General features: G+C 41.2%; 1 protein-coding gene across 1 annotated transcript; it reads left to right on the forward strand.

The window, feature by feature from the left end:
* Nucleotides 1-343: 343 nt before the first annotated feature.
* On the forward strand, nt 344-2,204 carry NKX2-8 (NK2 homeobox 8). The gene is made up of 2 exons (XM_067532037.1): nt 344-529; nt 1,505-2,204. The coding sequence occupies exons 1-2, from the start codon at nt 382-384 to the stop codon at nt 2,035-2,037; spliced, it is 681 nt and encodes a 226-aa protein (XP_067388138.1). The 5' UTR covers nt 344-381; the 3' UTR covers nt 2,038-2,204.
* Nucleotides 2,205-13,916: the final 11,712 nt, after the last annotated feature.

Consider the following 13,916-nt stretch of genomic DNA (forward strand, 5'->3'; position numbering starts at 1 on the left):
TATTAACTGCTAACAATTACCATTATCTGTCCCCACTTTTGGCTAATCAGACCGAATCTGTAATGATGACGCCTGTTTCCTGCTGTCTTTGGGAGGTAATGGGTTATTCTCTTGTGGGGTTACACCTACTCCCATTAGAGCTTTAGCACTTGACTAATTCAGGTACTTAGCATCCCACCGACAGGGACGATTTGAAAGCGGGCAGTGTTTGCGGCGGGGAGCACTGTTTATATAAACAGGGCAGCTCGGTAAACGACACTAATATTTGGGCTTCGGGTGGAATGGGACGCGCATCCTCTTGAGCCCGCAGGGTCCCGAGTCGCCTGGCCCCGTCATTCGGCAGCTTTCCCACAATTCGGTGCATAGGTGCCCGACCCGACCATGGCCACAGCAGGCAGGATCAGTTTTACGGTGAGGAGCATTTTGGATTTACCGGAGCAGGATGCGAACGGCACGAAGCAGGACTCTGAGCGGCACCGGTCGGAAAAGTACGCCAGCTCGCCCTACGGAGAATGGAGCCATTATCTGTGTGAGTATGAAATAAAGCTTAAAAATGCCCTTGCCGCCGGGGCGAAGCCAGCACCCTGCAGGAGCCAGCCTGGATTTCGTGGGGCACACGGATTGAATTGCGGCAATAAACCAGCAAGAAAACACTGACAACACGCCTAGGGGGACAGAGCTAATCTCTCTCGCTAGAGGTAGATCGAGATCACTAGATCTAAAGATAGATCTGCTTCCAGGGACACCTAGCTAGGTATGTAAATGCTGAAACATAGATACTAAGAGCTTCAAAGTTCAGCAGAATTGTCCTTCTCGTTTATTGCTGCAATTCAATCGACCAGCGCACAGAGGGGCTCCGACTCCAATCCACGCGCGCTGAAGATCCGATCTATGCACCTGCATGAAATATAACCCCGAATGTAGCCTGAGAACACGCAAGTGTGTGGAGAAAAACGCGCACACTCAAACATTTATTAGGCTCTGTCACGTTTAGAGATTGTGTAACGGGTTCATGCGCCATCAGATGAACGCAGCGCTCCGAAACATTTCGTCATATTAAAGTAACGGAGCTGCGGGAGAAAAAAAGATACAGGAACAAAAAAATGATTACAGAAAGAGGATAGATGTTATAGATCCCGTCTAATTTTCCGGCAGACTGACGGACATACGCTGTACATCTCACATTCCGTATAATGCAGGGTTTATGTATTGCACACATACGGAGGTTCGGTCTAGCACATACTAGCTGACACATGGAAATCTTGCCTTTAAGTTGAATTTGTTCCCAAATCCGGCTTTTAGATAGAATCCCTTGTTTTCTATTCGAATTCTTCCGGGCTTTGAAGTAGTGGTGGCTCTCACTGTCCGAAACGATTCGGATCAGAATGGCCCATGAACACCTTGCTCACACCAGCATCCTTTCCCCATCTTATCTGTGGCGCGATAGGTCCTGGTGGCTGCGGCTAGGCACGCTCCCTCTAACCCGTGTTATCCCTGTCCCCAGCTTCGGATGAGAGCGGGCCAGAAACCAGTTTGCCGGATTCCACCCAAAGATCGCACCTGCCCCGCGGCTCGGAAGCCGAGAAGAAGAAGAAGAGGCGAGTGCTCTTCTCCAAAGCGCAGACCCTGGAGCTGGAGAGGCGGTTCCAGCAGCAGAGGTATCTCTCGGCCCCGGAACGGGAGCAGTTGGCCCATTTGCTCAGCCTGACTCCCACCCAAGTAAAGATCTGGTTCCAGAACCACCGGTACAAAATGAAAAGGGCTAAAACGGAGGGGTCCTGCAGCGCCGAACTCAGTCAGCCTCCTCTGCTCAGGCGAGTGGTGGTGCCTGTGCTGGTCAGGGATGGCAAACCGTGCCAAAGCTGCCCCCCCAGTTCGGGAGCGGCAGCCGCCCAGGACAAGTTCGGCTGCAGCACACAAACTGCTTTCACAATCCAAGGATACCAAACCTTCCAGCCCAGCTCCGCTGCGGCCCTGAGCATCTTCCCTGCGTACCAGCACTTAGCACACCCAGCCATAGTCTCCTGGAACTGGTGATGCCGCCTCATCTTCCCCAGCTGAACTGGGAGGGGGAATCAAGGGGCCAAGAGTCAAGCGAAATTCGCTGCCCCGGGCTCCTAAATCAAGACTCTGATGAAACTGCAGGTGGATCCACAAAGAGAGGCGAATCCACGGCAGGGTAGACTGGTATTTGGGCCGCGACGTTAGGGGTGTTTTGTTTTATTAAAGCCCGTTGCGAGCATTGCTAGCCAGGGCTGTGTTTTGTTTTCCTTTCGGGGCACCAGGTCTAGAGGGTGGGATGGGAAAACAACTCTATTTTTGAAAGCCGACACTACGGCCTGTTTCATTTCGAAAGGTTATTTGTCAAATAAAGAAATACAAATAGTGGTTTGTACCTAAAATAGTTTATTTTAAAATAGATTATTCTTCCAGTGACTAATAAACCGATTTGTTGGCAACTAAAACCCACCAGGACAAATGTCTTTTTGAAAATTCAATCTCACCCTTAGCTTAATTTTTATGTGACTAAGAGTAAGATTTCCTTAAATGTGCTAAACAAATTACAGTTTGTCATTATGTTTTATCCTCATGCTCCAGGAAAACACAAAGTTTGCTACTAACACCTAACTTGAAACCCGATGAAGTTAGTAAACGCGACAAAAAATATCCCTTTAAAAGTAGTCTATTTTACATTCGCTTGGAGGCTATGACTTCTGAAATCTCATGGGGTCTCCTATTGCTTTAATGTATTAAACGTTTGCTATTTTCCGGTTAGGTTTTAATCTATCTAATCTCTCTGTTTCCAGCTACAGAATATGAAATGCACTGCAATTCACTCATTTACACAGACATATTTTTCACTACTTTACATCATTTTTTAAAAAACAGGATCCAGGCTATAGCGTCTCAGGATTTCAAGCAAATCTTCAGAATGATACTTACAGCTCACCCTATATCTGCAATATTTGCAATAGGAATAATTACCAAAACTAAGTGCGCATTAGGTGGGGTTCATTTTACTTCGCTAAACACTTGACTTGAAAAAGCCTTTTTCAAAAAGTCTTGACAAAGACTTGAAAACGTCTTTTAAGGACATCTTACTGTAACATAGACATGGCATTCTGTCATGGCATTTATTCATTTAAATTAAACTGTTGCCCTACCAAGAATCTTGGAAAAGATTCCTGAAATAGACCCCAATCCTGCTGTCCTGATTCAGACAAAACTCCCTTTCGCTTCAACAGGAGCTTTGTCTATAACCAAGGATGGGAAAAATACATGTTGCATAGAAAAATAGAGACACATTTGACGGAGCAAGATACATATAATCTACAGAAGTTTAATGAAAGTAGCTGCAGGGTAAATACTACCAGAGAGCCGTGAGAAAAGTTAAATGGGTAACTGTGCCTGCACTAACCCTTTCCCCCCTAGAAAACTCTCCCCGTTACACTGCTGATGGATAGCTGTAACAGGTAAATCTTAATTTTAAAAGAATCGGCATTGACCCGCTAGGGGGAAATTAAAGTGCAATTTAATTTTTCCAAGTAGACAAGGATGGGTATGAGGAAACAACTCCTTCCCCCATCCTTCCTCCCATCTATCTTTTAAAATAATTGGTCAGTTTTCTCCTATGTGAATTTCGCTTACAACTATTTCAAACCCGTATTAAAAGCTATATAGAGGATAACTCATCATTTACACTCCGTTACTACTATTCAAGCAATAGGAAACTGTGGGATTTACCGGTATTATTTCACTCACTTGTTCATATTTCTTTCCACAAACATTAGAAGACAAGAGCAGGATCCAGCAGTCTTTAGGCTAAATACATGACTAACAAACACAACGAAAATCATTTGATTGATTTAAAAATGCTAGATGCGCCTTCAAATATTTTGCAGAAACGAACCACCAGCTACTGATTTCACTCTGAGTCGGTAGCCCTCCCAAACATCCAACTGATCGCTCTGTGAGCGTAGGTATATGCCTGATCGCTGTTAATTTGCAGCAAAGCAATAAGTTCCTAGAAAGGTGCTGATCTGGCTCCATATGGGGTTAATTTTGGCCCTGTGTTTCTTCTATTTCTAACCTAAGAAACGCCAGGTGATGTACCCAATAGGGGTCTAATTCAACTCCAGTCTAAGTCAAGGGGGCCTATAAAATTGACTTTGACTCAGTGCCAGATGCGTTTTCTAGCAATAGCAGGATTTGGATGAAGAAATTAGCCTCTGAGCCTAGGGGATTTATTTTCTGATTTCCAAGCCGACCCCGACACATTCTCTCCCACCACTATCCTTCTGAATTGGGTAGCTAGCGCCTCCCTTTCTACAGCATCACCAGATCAGCGGTTTGATCATATGGAAGACCCTGAAAAGATGCATCAAGTAAACTAACTATCTGGAAGCCTAGAGATGCCGCTCTGGGCCCAGCCCGGAGGGAGGAAATGGGTGCGGTTGGTGAGTTTAGGAAGTGTGTCGTAGTGAGGTGCAGAATGCAGTGTGGAAGGGCTCTTGTATCCTGGAGGGAGCAAATAGGATGGCCCTGTCTTGTCACCTGTTTTTTCCCCTCTCTTCCCTCCCTTCCCCCCGCCCCCCCCCTTTTTTTGTCTCAGCTGCTGGCCACCTTGTCTTCCATATGGATGGGGTTATCTTAGAAGAATCTCCCAGAGAATCGCTCCTTAAACCTCCTTTTGTCTTGGGAGTTGAAAAGGGCATTGTTAGTCTTGAAAAGGACCTAGACAAAATCCGCACTGTTTCGATTCAGGACTGTTTAATCAGTCCCTAGTGACAATTTTATGGGTTTTAGGCGGTACAATGGTATCTTTTAAAACCTTGTGGCCTTCATGAAAACAAAGGGCTTGAATTTTATGGGCTTATAACTCCAATTAGAACAGTGCCAATGTGTATGGGAGATTATCAAATTTGTATTATAAAACCCCTTTATAATAACTGATTGCTGGGGGAGGGGGCAGAGGCTTCGAGCAACAGTCTTTGTCAAAGGTATATTTGAAACTGCACATGGCGCTTTTACATTTTAACTCTTAGATACAAGATTCGCTAGAAAGATCAGATGTGAGTATGGAACTATTTCATTATTTGAAGTGAAAAAACCTTCAGAGGGCCACATTGAAATAATCTAGCCCAGAACCCATTCCTTTCTTACCTATGCCTTCCCCTCACTGATTTCGAAATTCAATGTTCTTCTAATTAAGGTAGCTCTTATACTTTTGCTGACCTTTATATTATTCCTTTTCATTAGAAAGCCTAATTTGGTTATTTTAGGACCAAATTCCTTTGGCAAAGTGGAAGGGCTGCTTTATTTAATCTCTCCCCCCTTGTGTCAGAGACATAGGCTCCAGTGGAGTCATTTAATTAATGTATTGTCTTAAATAATCACTGGTTGTGTATAACAAAACATCCAGGTGCTGCGCAACATTAAAAACCATGAAGGGCTCAGACTAGTAGAGAAAACACAATTAGTAGATTATTAAAGGCAATGGGTACAGGTTGCATGATTTGTGGAACTGAATGATGCTGATGGTGGCACAGTGAAAACTTTAAAGGCAAAATGTAGTGTAATAAAAACAGAGCCTTTAATTGCTACATCTAAGTAAAAGCAGGAATAAATTACAAAAAATAGGCATTTTAAATGTAATAAAGAGGAATAATATATTTAAAAAGCCCCACACACAATCAGGAAGCCACCACCTTGATAATAGAATAAAGTAGGAGGCCTGAAAACAGTAGTTTTCTCACTAGAAGATTTTCATAATGAGAAATTTCCATTACTGCAAGGAAAATGCTATATTGTGTTAATTGCTAACTTAACTAATGGTTAACCCATCTTTTAACCCATCGGGCATACGTAGCTAGATAGTTGTAATTAAATGGAGATATTTAGATTTGCTTTGACTCTCTCTCTGCGTTTCAGTGTTTTCTAAAAGGAAAGCTGATACTCAGTCTTATTCTGAATCAAACATAGTCTCTGCTGAGAGGTAAAATTAAAATTCCAGGGTGACTAAATACTTTAAAAATACCTGGCCCCAGGTCAATTCTTTTTTCTCACACACCTGTATTTCCACTGAAATTGTTACCCAATTTTAGCAGTTTTGGGAACCCTCTATGATATAAACCCTGATTGACCTCAAATTCCAATTGACATCCTTTTATTTTGGTCCTCATAGTTAGAGAGGTAGGCCTGGGCATGGGACATCTGAACTTCAAGGGCCGTATGCACAATCCTTTAGGGATGTGTGCATAAGTTGTAGTGTCGTGTGCACAATATTATGGTAACGTACATAACCAGTGGAATGAGTGCAAAGGTGGGAAAATGGGATCATTGGATTGGCTGGGACAATTAATATAAAAGACTCATAGCACCACATGGGGGTTGCTGTCCGTCCAGGTGGCAGCCCATATTTTCCGTAGACTTGGGTCAAGAAAAAAGACATCTAGAGAGCTTACCTGTCCACTGCACCTGTTCCTATTCGTGATTGGATTCCTGTTCCTGTCTGTTTTTGCTTACCTGTTCCTGTTGACCTGGTCCTGAATCCTGTTCCTGAGTCCACCTGCTCCATCCTTGTGCATCCATCCTCGCTTGTGTATGCCTAGAGGGCATAAGTGGACAAATTAACAATAAAAGATTTCTCTCATTCACCCCTGTTACTGCATTTATACCTTGGGTTCCTTGGCTTTAGGCCCCTGGTCTCTGGTCTTGTGTTGTTTTGTTAATAAATCACTTTATTATTTATTTAAGTCTGTTTCACTGGTTTCCTTGGTGGGTCCCCAGATGAAAGAAGCTGGAGAGGGCAAACCTGGAGGGGTCCTTTAAATAATATTGGACTGGTTATCAATTTGGGCTGGGAGGAAGTTAAGGCCCATGGGCTCTGGGTGGGAGTGTGGGACCTTTGGTTATTCCTGATTTCCCCCTTTTCTTTAGTAACAGAACGGATGAGTAAAGGTATCAGAATCAGAGTTTAAATGTTGGCACGGAACCAGTAACAGGTATTGCTAAAATCTTCAAAAATCCTTCTTGGATATTTATTCTTATTTAGCTATCTAAGGGCCCAATCCTGCTCCCATTGAAATCAACAACAAAACAATAGCTAGTCTCTGGACTAGCACCTGTGGTGTTACAAACAACTCATTGTGCCTCAGAGAATGTATAATAGTTTTAAGTGTGCACTTATATTATTTAGTGCATATTTATTGGTGTGGTTTATTATAGCATTATGTATTTATCTGATGATATATATGATATGATATGTCTGGCTATTATTAGTCTCTGGCTGCTTTCACAACACCATTAAAACACAAAAGATAAAAAATGACAATGGTCACCTCAAAAACAGAACTCTTCAACCCACAAAGGAAACTCACTACCCTTATCGCTTTCTCGGGGAAAGCTTCAGTGAATAGGTAAGTCTTGCAATATGTTTTGATGGTTAACAAACTCAGACTTCGTTGTGAATGAAGCTAATTCCAGAGCTGAGAGCTCTCCACTAACTTCCCTCCCTCCTGCTCCCTAGAGCTCCAACCTGAGGACAGTTAGGGAGAATGTCCCAGCTGATCACAATTACTAACATGGTGCACAGAGAGACAACAGTGCTTTTTTTTGCATGTGGAAACAAATTGGTAACTCTTTTAGTCCATCGAGGAGCACAAGTCTTAAATACTCCATACACAAAAACACCACTCAAGACGCATTACTTTGCCATAGCTTAAATCTCTGTGTGGTCTACAGAGGAATCCCATTCCTCATATGGTGAAAAGTTCCAGAGGGGTAGCTGTGTTAGTCTGTATATAGCAAAAACAACGAGAGTTCTGTAGCACCTTAAAAACTAACAAATTTCTGCGGGCATAAGCTTTCGTGGGCTGCAACCCACTTCATCAAATGCATGAAGTGGAAATCACAGATAGGAGATATATATATGTATATCCAAGGGTAAGGAACATAACAATGGGGAAGGTAAGTGCTAACAAAGTCAGTTCAGTTAGGGTAGATGAGGCCTATTCACAACTGTTGATTAGAAGGTGAGAATGTGTGAACAGTGACAATTACTTCTTGTAATGAGATAACCATTCCAAGTCCCTATTCAGACCCAGTCTGATTGTGTCAAGTTTGCATATGAGTTCCAGCTCTGCAGTTTCTCCCTGAAGTCTGTTTTTGAAGTTTTTTTTGTTGAAGAACGGCAACTTTCAAGTCAGCTACAGAGTGTTGTGCAGATTGAAGTGCTCTCCTACTGGCTTATGGAGGTTACCATTTTTAATGTCTGATTTGTGTCCATTTATTCTTTTGCATAGTGACAGTCCGGTTTGGCCAATGTACGTGGCAGAGGGGCATTGCTGGCACATGATGGCATATATTACATTAGTAGATGTGCAGGTGAATGAGCTCCTGATGGTGTGGCTGATGTGGTTAGGATCTGTGATGGTGTCACTAGAGTTGATGTTCGGGCAGAGTTGGTAATGGGGTTTGTTGCAGGGATAGGTTCCTGGGTTAATGTTCTTGTTGTGTGGTGTACAATTGCTGATGAGTATTTGCTTTAAGTTGGGGGCTGTCTGTAAGTAAGATAAGGCCTGCCTCTCACGGCTTGAGCGAGTGATGAATCATCTTCTAGGACAGGTTGTAGATCCTTAATGATGTGTTGTAGAGATTTTAGCTGGGGACTGTAGGTGTTGGCCAGTGGTGTTCTGTTGTTTTCTTTGTTGGGTCTGTCCTATAGTAGGTGACTTCTGGGTACCCATCTGGCTCTGTCAATTTGTTTCTTCACCTCCCCAGGTGGGTACTGTAGTTTTAAGAATGTTTTATGGAAATCCTGTAGGTGTTTGTCTCTGTCTGAGGGATTGGAGCAAATCCGGTTGTATCTTAGGGCTTGGCTGTAGACAATGGATCATGTAATGTGTCCGGGGTGGAAGCTGGAGGCATGAAGGTATGTATTGCGGTCAGTTGGTTTTTGGTATAGGGTGGTATTAATGTGACCATCCCTTATTTGTAGTGTAGTGTCCAGAAAGTGGATTTCTTGTGTGGACTGGTCCAGGCTGAGGTTGATGGTGGGGTGGAAATTATTGAAATCCCGGTGGAATTCTTCAAGGGACTCTTTCCCGTGGGTCCAGATGATGAAAATGTCATAAATGTAGAGTAGGTAAAGAAGAGGAGCTTGGGGATGAGTTTCAAGGAAGCAATGTTCTAGGTCAGCCATAAAAATGTTGGCATACTGTGGTGCCATGCAGGTGCCCATAGCTGTGCCACTGACTTGAAGGTATAGATTGTCTCCAAATCTGAAGTAGTTGTGAGTCAGGCAAAGTTACAAAGTTCAGCTACCAGGTGTGCCATATCATCATCAGGGAAAATGTTCCTGATGGCTTGTAGTCCATCTTTGTGTGGAATGTTGGTGTGGAGAGCATCTACATCCATAATGGCTAGGATGGTGTTTTTCTGGGAGATCATCGATGGATTGTAGTTTTCTCAAGAAGTCAGTGGTATCATGAAGATAGCTAGGAGTGCTGGTGGCATAGGGCCTGAGGAGAGAGTCCACATAGCCTGACAATCCTGCTGTGAGAGTGCCAATGCCTGAGATGATGGGGCATCCAGGATTCCCGGGTTTGTGGATCTTGGATAGTAGATAGAATAACCCTGGTCGGGACTCAGGGGTCATGTCTGTGTAGATTTGTTCCTGTGTTTCTTTAGGGAGTTTCTTAAGTAGATGTTGTAGTTTCTTTTGGTATTCCTCAGTGGGAAGCTTATTCCTGCAGAAATTTGTTAATCTTTAAGGTGCTACAGGACTCTTGCTGTTATTCCTCACATGCAGTTTGGAGGTAATAAAACTGGGGTAGCAGTGGTGAGATCCACATCCAAGAGGTAAGGTAAAAACACTTAACCAGAGTCAAACTGGAAAAAGCATTCCCAGCTACTGCTGCTACTGAGAATCCAGGAACAGCTGAGGATCCCCTTAATTCCCAACTGTGATCCATATTTAACAGTATTCTGACATACCCCTTCACTTAAAGACCAGATTCTCAGTTTTCCTTCTCGTCTAGCCGGTTCTCCTGACTCATCAGCATTAGTTCCATCTTATATGCATTGAACTTCAGTTAGAATGCTTTCTTTCAAGCTTCTGTCTTGATTAGACAATGGTAAAGCAAAGACAACACCATCTAGATCAGATGAAGGTCAGAGATATAACCAAGTAAGTGCCACTGGAATCATTGATGGCATGTAGGCTCAGTCTCACTTAGTCACCTAGTGCCTTTACTCATATTTTGAACAAAGGGGGTAATACAGAACTTCATATGAAAGCAAATACATCAGCTGTACAATCTCTCAAGGGAAAGAATGGGACCATTCAAAAAACGAAACTGTAGTATTAGTAATAGTAGTAATGTACTAGAGTAAAGTAGGTCAACAACATTTCTGATCAATGGCATTAAAAGCTGCTGACAGTTCAACAGGAATAATTAGCCTTTGTCCATCACTAGGCAGAGATCGTTGACCTATGGGACCAGTGTAGCCTTCTTGCCATAGTTAGGCCTCTGACTAGATTAGCAGGGGACAAGAAAATCAGAGGACAGTAGATAAATGACACCAGTATTACTTTTCCACAGCCTTCTAAATAACCTTTTTTCAAACGGAAGAAGATTATATACAGGACAATAACTGGCAAAACTGTCAGTATCAAGAGATGGTTTCCTGAGCAAGAGCTGGGAAAGCACTCATCTGAACGAAGCCTGAACCTGGTCCTTCCATGAAGAGACATTAACAATCTCATCCAACACTAGTCTACGCACTCTGTTTACTTTTACTAGCAACGTGGAGAATGAATCCATCTCACAGGCTGTAGTCTGAAGATCTCAGAGACAATCTTCATGAGCAAAACTAGGCAAAATCCATTTAGAAAAGACACTGGGTTTGCTATCTTGCCAGAAAAGGTCTCTTCTCATAGGAGTCAGATGATGTATCCAGAATCTGATTAATCTTATCTATGGACAAACAACAGTACAACTGAGTAAAGCATTAGAAGAAAACAGAAAAAAAAAAGTAAAGAGAAGAAAGGAAGCAACAGGAAAGTAAAATGTCATTTTCATTAATGTAGGAGGGCTGGAAACAGGTGGTCAGTGGGATGTCCTTATCTCTGAAATTCCACACAATGAGAAAATATTGACTCCGCCTTTGACTGCAAGAGACCCAAATTAACCAAACTGTCCACCATTCAGACCATTTCCACTGACTGGGATTTCACAGATAATACTGTGGAGGATAAGAAATCTTTTTTGGCCTTCACAACTGCCATGACATAGGATCCCAAAAATATTCCATGACACCAGATGTTAGACTTCAAATGTGACTAATGCTCTTTTCTTCTCACTTCATTTTTCTTTTGTTGCGGGTGATCTGTATACTAAGATGATCTGTGAATATGGCCACAAAGGGATGGGGTGAATGTTTAGGATACATTGTATTGCTAATTTAGGACAAACATTGATTGTAATATCCAAGAAAGCCATAAACAGATTGGACCCCTAGAATACCTAAAGGATTTTTGCGTTCTTCATTCTTATTGATGTGTAGCATCTACTTTTATGATGTCGACCCTAGTAATAATTAGAAAAAGATAACACAAATTTATGCAATACAATTTTGAATATAGAAAATAATCTGTCTATGACTTGAATATGTACTAAAGGGGATAAATCCATCTTTCTGTAAACTATATTAATGTATGCAGTTACATTATTTAATTTTGCTATATAGAAAGTTAATTTTGGTATATAACATACTGTATGTAGCAAATTGACTAATACCTTTCTTACACTAAAAGAACATTTGAAGAAGAGGAATCTACCATTATGTTATTTATTTTGTATATTATGGTAGCAATCAAATGCCTCTGTCACTTTTCTTATCTCTTTATAAATTGTAGTCAAAACATTTTGATTGCATTCTATTATGAGACATATCTACAGTATCTTTTTGTATAGACTTGCATGAATTTTTCTTCTTTTTACTACTGCCAGCCTACTATATACATCCTTCTAGGCATGTGCCCCATCAAATATCATCTACATCACGTGCTCATAACTTTCCAAACATTCACAGTAGAAGCGAAATTTCCCAAAGAGGTTGCAACTTGGATTGGAAAGATGCTCACACCTAATGATATGCCCTTCTTGAAGGTGTTGATTTTTCTATTGTATTTGTTTGCATGCCTTCATGCACAACTGCCAACTGAACACATCTGCTGTCTGCAGGATATACAATATCCTTTTATGATAGGTGGTCTACTATTACTCTTCCAAAAACACTGCTGCTGCTATATTGGCAGAAATTGTCAGCTCTTCTTGTTTCTTCTGCTTTCAAGCAGTTTCTCATATGTCATGTTAATGTTGTGCTTTTTTAATGTCCCTCTACACTCTTTGTCACAAACACTATGTATCATTATAACAGTGACATTGCTACCCTTTTCTGTTCACTTCTTTTCTGCCAATTTCAGGGCATTTTGTTAACTTCACTGTTTAATATCTTTTATGTCACAATTTTTCCTCCATCTTATTCCACTGCTGATATTTTCTTGGGGTCTGGTTTGTTTTTTCTTCTGTTAGAGTTAGAGAATTAAAGTAATTTCATTCTTCCCCTTCATTTGAAGCAGGATCTTATACCTTACTATATCGTTAATTCAACAGATTTAACACTCTAATGTCTTTGATATTGTCTGATGTGACAATCAGGAGAAATTCATTTCACCATTGAATAATCTGCAGGACCACTTCTACAGATAGCTCTTATAATAATTGTTTATATGTTTACAATTATTTTAGCATTTGGCTATTGAATAAATTAATTTACTTATTTCCTGTTTCAAAGTAAACTAACACTTTTTTTTTTAAACGTTTTGGCATTAAAATTCAGTGATAACTGTGAAATGATTCCTCTTTGGTCATTTAATAGCTCATCTAGGTTTGCGTATACTTTTATTACTGGAATGCTGTGTCCAGTTGTGGTATCCACACTTCAAGGAGGATGTTGATGAATTGGAGAGATTCAGCGAAGAGCCGTAAGAATCATTAAAGGATTGGAAAACATGCCTTATGGTGAAAGACTTGAGGAGCTCAATTTGCTTAGCTTGTCAAAGAGAAGGTTATAGACAGTGATCAAGACACCCTTTAAATACCTATAACAGAGAACAAAAATTTGATTATAGAGGACTCTTCAGTCTAGCAGACAATGCTATAACCAAATCCAGTGGCTGGAAGTTGAAGTTAGACAAATTCAGACTAGAAGTACTGTGCAATTTTGAAAGCATTGAGGGTAATTAACCATTTACCAAGGGTTGTGGTGGATGTTCTATCGTTGGAACTGTTTAAATCAGGATTGGATGATTTGCTAAAAGACATGTTCTAGTTCAATCACAGTTGTTGAACTTTCAATGGGAATTAATTCAGGAAAGTCCTGGAGTCAATTATTTTATTTTATAATTCATTTACTGTGTGATGTTATGATTAACTAAGATGTCATGTCATATATAAGCAATGTATGTTGAATAGGTTTAAATTGTAAGATTATAGAAATATATGATAGATTGGTAGTTAGAAGGGATAAGTATGTACTAGGTATCTAAGTGAGTAGAGCTGAAATGTAAGGCCTACAGGCTGAGGCCTGTAAGATTTTAGCTTAGCCATATTAGGCCTTAGGGTTAAGAAATGCCTGCCATAAATAAGTGACCAAAGAATAACCTGATGCCACAAGATTACAGGAAAAGATGTACCAACGCAGGTTGTATTGCAGAATATTAGCTGTAAGATTAATTTTAGATCACAAAATGCCCTAAAGGCACATTTTTGCTAACACTTGCCTTACTCACAGGGTACAGGTGCTAATGAAACTATAGAAGAAACTATAAACAACCTGTGAAAAATGGT

The sequence above is a fragment of the Emydura macquarii genome, unplaced genomic scaffold (assembly GCF_026122565.2).
Source record: "Emydura macquarii macquarii isolate MOO-44397 ecotype Brisbane River unplaced genomic scaffold, CSIRO-AGI_Emac_v2 contig_374, whole genome shotgun sequence".
NCBI lineage: Eukaryota > Metazoa > Chordata > Testudines > Chelidae > Emydura > Emydura macquarii.